Here is a 10,528-nt window from a genome sequence, read left to right on the forward strand (position 1 = left end):
AATGACATTTATTGTGAGAAGAAAAAGAAAAGAAGGATCTTACTATCATAATCATAATTACATTTATTGGATATTCAGTTCGACATTGTTATCTGCAATATTACTTTTTATTCATCTATCAAATATGAAATCCTAGCCAATAGGATTAACAAACTCTCAACTAATAAACTTCTCAACAACAAAGCAATGGCCAAATTCTCAACAAGAAAGCAATGTTTCTGTCATAACATATTACCTCATCATGTAACCATAACAGAAAAATCTTCAATGGCTAATGCGATGTACGATTTCTTGGACCATGATGCTTGCGACTGTGCAACATATTTCCTGCAATCAAACAATAAGTAAATATTAGACAGATAAACCTAATAATCGAAATAACAACTTCCTGAAACTAAAAATCTCTTTCCAGTCATCTATTCCAACAAACTTGGATATGACCCAGTTGTGCGCTTGTTCAAAGTGATTTTCTTAGGCTTACTTAACGACATCTCATCAGCGAACTCATCGTCATCATCTAAAAAAGCTTGCCGAGTATGTTTGTGAGTACCTTCACCATTTACTGACATATCTTCCATGCAGTATAAGCTAGCTTCTCGTGTGATATACCCTCTGGATATGCAACCCTCAATGTACCTCCTGTTGCGCACCAATCCCTTGAATCCATTCATCAGCCTACAAAGATCAGTAACAGAAAGTTATAAACTCAGCATAACTAACATTTCATACATAGAAAAACATAGATAGGTGAAGATGTTACCTCTCAAAAGGATACATCCATCTAAATATGACCGGACCGCAGATTAAAGATTCATCGGAAAAATGCACCATTAGGTGGATGCTAATAACAAAGAAAAAAGGAGGAAAATGTTTTTCCAGAACACAAATGGCTTCCACCAAACTATCCTTAGCTCTTATAAGATGTTCTCTGTTGATAACCTTTGCGCACAGAATCTTGAAGAGTGTATTGATATGGAGAAGCGAAACTCGCAGATCTTTTGGCATTGAAGTAGCTACATGAACCAAAATGGCGTCAAATATTGCATTGTGACGTGGTAATCGTGCGACTTGAAATTCCTTAGCTATGGTTGATTAATGTTGACGCTGTTGGGAAAGTTGGAAGAGAAACTACTTAACACTCTTAAGTTCTTCAGAATTGTACAAAAAGCTACTTTCTCCTTTCTTGACATTGCGAAAGCTCCATCTGGCATTATGGTTTTACCAGTCACCTCATCCACTTTCAACCATACTTTCCTTTTAACCCCCATAGCTTCCAGATCTTGACGTGCACCAGGATTGTCTTTCGACTTTCCATTTCCCATTATGGTGTTAAGTAGATTCCTAATTATGTTCTTTTTAGTGTGCATAACATTTGTATGTGTCAGATGATATTTGAACCCCAGTTTGTTTTTTTTTTAATAAGTTATATAGAAGGCTCCCTAAGTATCGAACCTCGGACCCGCTGCTCACTATACATAAACATAACCACTATGCTAGATGTCGGATGTTAAAAGCAACTGTTAACAGTGGGATTTGAACCCCAGTTTAGCAAATCATATAGAATAGACTTTCGCGAAACAATGAATGGTCCTGAACCTCTTCATCTGCATCAGCATCTTCTTCATTGTCCTCTGCAGCTCTCCGTTTACTTTTCTTACTTAGTTCTGCTGGTGGTTTTACTTTACCATGTTTAGTTTTTAAATTATCTATCTTCTATTGAATCTGTAAGACAGATAGTGGCCATTGGGATGTACCATTTTATATGACTCCGTAAAAATTGGTCTTATCATCTCGAAATTTGTGTCATGTTGGCATCCATCTACGATGTCCCATATAACATATTTTCCTACTAAACGGCAGATACTCTGAACGAGCTCCTTCTCCGCAGTGATGAAAAGCTAAGTACCCATGCGTTACACATCCAGATAAAGTGCCTAATGCAGGATAATCGTGTATAACCCATAACAACCTTTCCCTCATCACAAATTCAGTTTTGCTAAAGCTATGTTATGTTAACACACCTTCATTCTGTAACACTATTAACTCTTCTATCATAGGTTCTAATAAACATCTATATCTTTACCTGGTGCTATTTGGACGGATATTAACAGCACCAATATCGAGAATTCTCTCTTCATACACGAGGAAGGAGAGAGATTGTATGGCTGGACAACTACCGACCAACAGCTGTGGTTAGTACTGAAACACCCATTTGGATTAAAACCATCTGTGGATATCCCAAGGGTCACATTATGCGGATCCTTAGAAAACTCTGGAAAAAATCTATCAACACATCGCTAAGCAGAGGAGTCCACGGGATTCCGCAAAACATTGATGTATGACTGAGCTCTAAAGAGACAAAGCATTAACTCTGCTATCCATGACATGCTGTAAAGACGTTGCAGCCTAGGAATTAATGGAAAGTGTCTTAAAGTATTTTGAGTGACTTTAGTAAGTTTTCTCTCCTCATTGAAAACTTTCTTATACCTAGGTTAATTACAAACATGACACTTAACCATTTCACTTATATCCTTCCAATATAAAATGCAGTCATTTATGCATGCATCGTAAGTTATATAATCCATCCCTAATTCTTGGATCATCTTTTTTAACTAAGGGTACTTAACTGGGAGTGTATTTTTTTCGGGAAGCAACTCCTTCATCATTTCTAAAAGTGCAGTGACACCGTTGTCTGAAAACCCATACCTGGTCTTATTGTTATTCAGTTTTACAACATCATTCAATGTTGTCTTTCCTAATGGACATGAATTTTACAACGGTGCCTTAGCACGGTCATATGCAGATTTACGCTTCGTACTGCGGCTGGTTTCAACAGGACAGTGGACAGTATCATGTAATCCACCATTCTTATCTACACCTTTTACATCAGGTTGGACTATATGATCAGATGCTACATCTCCTCCTACATTTTCAGCTACATCTCCTCCTAAATTAGCAGCAACATCTACTCTGACATTGTCAGCTACATCTTCTCCTACATTCGCATCTACATCTTCTCCTACACTGGAAGATATACCTCCAACCCTTTCAGCTGCTATAGAGCTTTCCCCCATGAAAACGCTACACCGTATATGTCAAATCAATACCATGTCTTAGTAAATGAAATTTCACTAAGCGGCTCTAATCCTTTACTATTCTTGCAACGTCTACAAGGGCATGGGAATAATGTACTATCACCACCATATTTATGCACAAAATCTATGAATAACCCCACACCTCGTATGCATTGAGAAGATTTGCGTCTACAATTCATCCATCCCTTATCACATTCCATTACCCTACACTGCTGATCCTAAAAAAAGATATCTATGTCAGGTTGGTACAACTCAAACATATCATACTATGCTATACTATACCATGTGAAATAGAACAGATAATGAATTGCATAAAATATAATGCAAGAGTACATACATCCATATAAATAATAATGCAATGTGGCTCAGAACCATACTGATGAGTGTGCAGCAGCCAACATGACCATTATAGAGTCATGGCTTATGAGATACTAATTCAAACATGAACTTCGTAAAAACACCCACAATAACCAAGTTACAAATATCCACCTCTTAGTCTTAATTATTGCTATACCAACCCCTTTTCCCCCTGAACCAATTAAACATGATAATGGAGACCCAAAATAAAAATAACAGAAAACCAATTCTTTCCCCCTTTGATGATATTAGATATTTAACTTCTCTGACATAGGTACAACAAAAACATATCATACTATGAACTGATAATTAGACCGACTGAGCGAGGCTAGGGAGGATTCTATATATGGTGACTTTTTTTTTTTTTTTTTTTTGCATTCTCCAATGCAAGTTGAAACCATCTCTCCTATTTTTTTAATATTTTTGCAGTTTCCCAATGCAATGTTTGGGTGTTATGTTGTGCATGGGTGCACAAGTTAACAAAACCCAAAGAAAATTCAAAGAAAGGTCTATTTCTGAACAAAATGCACAAAGAATGTAGCTATATGTATTGTGATCAGTGGCATGCAGCTCGAACTGCTATTCTGGGGAGCTCTTTTCCAACTACAAATTAGATATATACACCGTGATTAAATCCGAGGAATAAACTCCCAGTGAAAGAGTAGTAGCACTTCAACTATCCCGATGTTAGAAGGGTTCCCGCTCTTAACTACTTAGATTCTGTCACAGCAGAATACTCCGGATTTTTGGTGTGAATATAGAATTATATTCAAACAATTCGACCGTTAGACGATTGATAGCTCAAAACTGACATGGAAGAGTATAATGACGAACAAAATAAAGAACCCAAATGCAGTTTTTGCACCATAAACTTCTAGAACAACATATTCGATCAGTCTTAAGTCGAAACATCATAAGAAGGTCTTAGATATAACCCTGGGGATAAAAAATAAAATAAAAAAACTAAGACAAAACTTTGACCAGTTTTAGTAATTGACATCCAGCATTTGCACAGCCGCCTTGAGCTTTTCTAAGGTGTTGGTTATGAGGCTACACAGGGACTCCACGCATTCCAGAGTAGGTTCCCCTGTTGACGAACTACTGACCAAAATCTGAAAAGACGCTGTCAATAGAGATCCGCATCTGCCAAGACTATCATCACTAGTCAACTGCCGCATGGTAGATCCACAGCTACCATAGTTTCCGTAGCTGTTGCTGCTATTTGGGCGATCAGCACAAGCACGGTTAGACAAAGAAGAAGGACATGAGTCACCATCAGGTACGATAGAAAATCCACAAGGAAGCAACTGAATATAATCCGAATCACCACCACCCATCAGAAGATCATTCATTGGTAGCAGATCAACCGCTGCATACACCACAAGCGAACCTGATGCGTCTGTGCATGTCTCTTGAAATATAAACGTACTACCGTGGTTTCCATTGACCGCCTGCATCAGTATATTCAATTATATACTAAATTTTTTCTTTAAAATGCAAAACTATTTTACAAATGTCAGTTTCCTAGATGACGAAGTTTTGAGTCGGTGCTTATTTTTATTTTGATGGATTGAGTCGGTGCTTGAGGTTAAGAAAAAGGACGTTTTTTTTTTTTTTTTGAGAGTATGCAAAACCTAACCAAGGAAAGTAAGTGAATATGCAGGAAGTAAAACTCACCCCAGCATGTAGAAGAGAGATGCAATTCCCAGGATCTTGGCCCTTAATGTGGGACACTTGTAGCACTGAGCCACCTGTAGATAGTACGTCCCATTGGCTCCGCAAATTTTCATTCCGCAAGTAATCGAAGAGTTTCTCTTGCGAAATAGGAAGCCAAACCGATGTTGCAGCATTCATGACAATACCCGCTGGTATACCTGGATCATTAATGCTGGTTCGGGTCATAAGTCTAACATTCGCATCAACATTTGCAGTGGAAATGTATATGTTCCATGGATGCATACTGGATGGGCGAACTCCATCACTGAAACTTTGAGTCATCCGTTGTGCCAGCTTCAACATATTTTTCATTCCAGTTTGAGTAATATCTACAGGAAACACAAACAAGAAATCAGAACCATAAACGCCTAACTATTTGATCAAAGGGTAAATCAATAGAAGTAGTGTGAAAGTAAAACATCATAAGTTACCAGGCCGATCTCTGATTGGCATATTGCATTCACATTGACGTTGTAATGTTGCAATCCACTTCGGCGCACCAAAACCCAAACCAGAATTAATTAATGGTTCATACAGTTGATGAATCGTTTTTTCACGATACTCTGTATGTTCAACCCACGTAACCTGAATACACATTCCAAAATGCATAATGTCAGAGCAACGTTATTGTTGAGAATTGAAGGAAGATTAGCTATTGATGTACATCCTAAGATAAGCAGATATTTTCTTGAAAATCTTTAGCTGTGTCTGTTGTGTGATGCGCGAGGCTAGATGACACACCATGCCAGGCACCTCTCTAACCTTGACAGCATAGCTTGAGTTTTTTCTCATTAAAGCTTGGAAAAATGTAATATATGCTTGTGATTTTAAGTTGGCATCATGTATGTAAATGTCTCTGAAATAAACTACAATCAACATGGTTTAACTAACCACCACCATTAAAGAGAAAAAGTTGAAGAATAGCCTGAGACTCAGTTTATACACCGAAGTTAGAATTTTTCAGAGATATGCATATAAATGTATGGAATATATAGACGAGAAAACAAACCGAAAATTTCATATAATAAAAAAAATCAAGACTTTGTTGTGTTTATACCTTAGAGTACCCATTTGGCATAGGTTGAACTACACAGCCAGAAGGAAGTCTTCTACTCGAATATATAGAAGAGTCCGAAGTTTCTTGGTCTACATCTACAGATATATCAACCACAGACCATACTCCTTCAGCGTGTTGCTTACAGTATCGAAGAAAATTGACCTCGCGAACTGGGACTAGTGTTGAAAGTACTCGAAATTCTGCGTACATCTGCATACAGGAAATTGTTTATGAGATGAGATACTGTTAGTTTAATTGGGGTTTAGTGGAAAGATAAAACTGACAAGAAAACTCAAAACAGAAAATTGATTAGATGATAATCACCAGCTGAAGTGCACCATTTCGTGTTCCACCTGCGCCTCTAGAGATCACATTGATGATGTTACATCTCGCAATCACAGAAGGAAACATATCCATATACCGTTTCTACATAAGTGAAAGCAGATAAACGAGAATCTTAAGTAAGAAAGACAATTAACTATCAAGATTAAAGCAGGCATTTTCGTACTAATTGTGATACGTAAAACAAATAATAAACCATGATGCTAATTAATCAACCAACAATTGAAGAAAATTTCGTGTTTGTTTGAACATCGATTAAGCTTCTTACCGCATCCATTAATGTCTCCAGAAATTCCACGGTATTGATGATAACCACACCAGTTTCTCTAGTTGCTTCGGTGACTACTCCAGGTTTTGGTCCAACGCATGCAGGCGTGAACATCCTCATGTATTCGTCTTCGTTTAACGTTTCTCTACCTCCATCCAAACCAGATGGAATCCATAGAGGCTCATTTGTCTGAGCCATTAGAACCAATTCTTGGGTTGCTAACACTGCAAGTTCTAAATTCTCATCTGATCTATCAACATTTGACATAAGTTGTTGTTGATGAGGCAGAACGGGCATGGATGGCATCCCACCTGAAATCCCACCTTCAGGAAATTGATGATCATTGTCTCCCATCAGAAGGTTCGGATTTATACCATTCACATCTTGATTCATACCACCAAAGGATTTACCCGCAATTGCAGAAACACGGTTTAATTCTTCCTTAAGGCGAGCGTTTTCGATCCGAAGATTTCCTTCCGCTAAAGAAACCTCGCCAAGCATTGCTTTACCTCGGCAGTTCTTGCAGATCAGATTTCTAATAGCTTCGCTTATTTCGATGTTTTCTGCTCTAAGTTGATCATTCTCTTTCCTAAGCATCAAAGTCTCATTGCGTTCGATTTGATTCTATCAAAACAACCCAACATTATTAAAACGCCATACTTTTTTCACTATCGAAATACATAAAAGAAAACAAATTATAATCAAACACATACTTTCATCTGGGTACGCCGATTCTGAAACCAGAACTTGACTTGCGAAGGTTCCAAGGCTAAGCTGTTACTCAGTTCAATTCTTTGTTCATAGGACGGATGGGGGCACTCCTTGAACCATCTGAGAAATAAAAAGAAACCCCATATCATCACAAAATTATTGATCATCATTTCATGAATTAAAAACATATATAGCTAGAGGAGATGTTAAAGAAAAAAAACATACGCTTCAAGCTCTCGAACTTGCTCAGGAGCATGACGACAATATTTACGTTTCTTAGGAGACTGTTTCCTAGTAACTTGCTCATCAGAATTAGCACCATCTAAATCATCGCTACCAGATCCACTTTCACATTCATCCAGATTTTCCCTTAGGTTATCTCTCCTTCCATATCCATCCATAATGCTAGTTTGCTGCAAACAAAATAACAAACCCGGATCAGCAAACATTTACAGGGGGAAAAAAAATCAAAGACGGACAATAAATGGTCAGGTTTTGAGTACATAAACAAGAGCAAGAAAAAGTCCAGGATCATTGGAGACAGGTTTTCTCATTGCCATGATAATGATGATCATTATGATTTACAACTCTTGACTGAGAAATGACACCAGGCATATTATTTATTTAATTATTAGTTGTTGTTCTAGTGGTAGTACTAGAACTGCTACGAGAGAAACCCTAAAAGGAAATTTTACTGCTACTATATAACAAACACCCTATCCTAAAATCAATCTCCATTTCCTAGAGCAGAAGAAAGCCGAATCGAAAGAAGTGTTCTCACCAACTGCTCCAAAATGAAAATACAAATCAAAAATGTAAGTCGCACAAATTTGGGATTTATCTCTCTACTTTCACATAAACAAAGAGAAAGAAGGGCAAGAAAACTATGAAAGCGTTCCTCTTCGTCCTCTATCCTTGTCTCTTATCTCTAGATGTAACACGCAGATTTAAAAAAGTAAACCCTTTAAATCACCATTAACAATACCAAACCTCTCGATATTAGTTTCTTCTTGTACGGATAAATCTGTGCACATTGACAAAAGAAAAAGAAGGAGATGAGGTAGATTTCTAGTGAAGGATATTAGTTTTAATAACTCTTTCTCTCTTACTCTACTGTTTTGGTTTCATTCATCTATTCTAAGTTTCTTAGATTTCTAGTGATTCCCTAACCCTAATTTTTGCCTCTCTCTACTGTAATCAAAATTCTAACAGATTGTTACTGATAATTTCCAACTACTACTACTAAATAAATTGTATGTTTCTTATTTTTCTTGTCAATATCCCTGACATGATTAAACTTTATCTTATTTCGTTACAGTTTTCATTTTCTCACAAATAAAGATAGAAAAAGCAGAAAAAGAAGAAATGACTAAAATTATTGATTATTACAGTCATAGTTATAATTTTTAGATAAATAGAGACAGGGACATAAGGATACATCTAGTGATCCGTGGATCTTTCTTGATAATCCGTTGTTGCAGTCTGAGCAGACTGCAGATACTAAAGAAAAAACGGAAGAAGAAAAAAGTGAAATGAAATGTAAAAGAAACTGACTTAGGTAAATATCTTACACAAGAAAATGAAAATGAATTTCGGGATTCAGAAATATGGTCTTTCAGTTTTGTAACTCAAAATCTTACTCTCTTAATCCTTTTATATTCTAGAGGCTCGAATAAAATTCGAAGAACCCTAGCTTTAGGGGATTTCTCTATTCTTTCTCACCGAATAGTTTTTTTTTTTCCCTTGAAGTGAGAGTGAGAATGAGTATTTAAGCACTTGAATAGAAAACGCCCGATGTTAAAATGACATGTTTACCACTGTAAAAGACGGATTAAAGCATAGGTAAATTAGGAAAATAATCGTATATACGTTGAATTTGATTTGGTGATTGCCAAATGGTTAGATTGTACGAAAAATCTGGAATACTAGAGTATTTATTACTTTGGTAACCGAGGGTTCCTTTAATAGGGAATTAGGGATATGTTCCGCGAGTTATAACCCCAAAGTTGTCACTATCCATCCACAAAAGACCCATCAAAACAAAAGTAACACAAAAAACCCAAAAAAATCAAAAATAACACAAAACCCCCAAAGAATTTGATGAAATCATTGTAAAATTTGATGAAATCAATTTTGAAATTTGGAGTTTTTGTTTCAACTTTGTTTTATATGGAGTTTTAGTGGATCCCAACATTTGAACAGGATTTTTTTACCACATGTTTGGTCACCTTGGATTTTTATGACTAGTTTTGTTAGAGATATCAATAACGTGTGGTTTGTGGTGATTATTACAAGAATGTTAACTTTTTGTTGATATTAAACAACATTTATTATTATTTTCTAAATATGTTCGAGTCAATGGAAACCAAGATATAAATTTCAAAATCAAATAGATTATAATTAAATGCTTAAAAGTAATTTGATTTTTCTGTGTCATCTAACACCAAATTGAGACCTATGGATTATGTGTATTTCACTAGAGTATTTTTCAATCAATAATTATCATACGAATTATTCATTACACTCTTGATATTTTCTGTTACAAAAGATTGTTGTAAGGAATTTGTGATTATTATAATTTTGATCAATCCAATAGGATGAAGTGTCCAACAAGGATATTTTATATTTTTTGATGAGTCATGGAGATGCATAAGTGTCATCCCATGTATTTTAAAAGTGATGGTTTTTAGCCGCTATTTTATCTGTCTAGTTTACCGAAAATAAACAAATAGGAATTCATATAATTGATAATTAGATATTTTCATATTGTTGAGGAAGAATTCGATGTTAACAAGTTTCAAATTCAAGGTGTTCATATTGATATTACCTAATAACTTTACTACAGTACTACAGTGATAGCAGTTGAAAAATTTGATTAGAGGTATACAAATCCATCACCTAATTAATAAATTGTAGTTATTATTTGTAGATTTTCATAATTTAATTTACACTATAAGAAAATCTAGCTATTGCTACACCATA

General features: G+C 35.9%; 1 protein-coding gene across 1 annotated transcript; it reads right to left on the reverse strand.

Moving 5' to 3' along the window:
* Positions 1-4,438: 4,438 nt before the first annotated feature.
* Positions 4,439-9,255, reverse strand: LOC113360774 (homeobox-leucine zipper protein ANTHOCYANINLESS 2-like). The gene is made up of 9 exons (XM_026604238.1): positions 9,118-9,255; positions 7,772-7,959; positions 7,549-7,666; positions 6,836-7,459; positions 6,550-6,651; positions 6,226-6,435; positions 5,600-5,753; positions 5,130-5,497; positions 4,439-4,903 (listed from the first exon to the last, which is right to left on the reverse strand). Exons 2-9 carry the CDS (start codon positions 7,945-7,947, stop codon positions 4,439-4,441), a joined length of 2,217 nt encoding a protein of 738 aa, XP_026460023.1. The 5' UTR covers positions 7,948-7,959; positions 9,118-9,255.
* Between the last annotated feature and the right edge of the window lie 1,273 nt (positions 9,256-10,528).

The sequence above is a fragment of the Papaver somniferum genome, chromosome 3 (genome assembly GCF_003573695.1).
Source record: "Papaver somniferum cultivar HN1 chromosome 3, ASM357369v1, whole genome shotgun sequence".
NCBI lineage: Eukaryota > Viridiplantae > Streptophyta > Magnoliopsida > Ranunculales > Papaveraceae > Papaver > Papaver somniferum.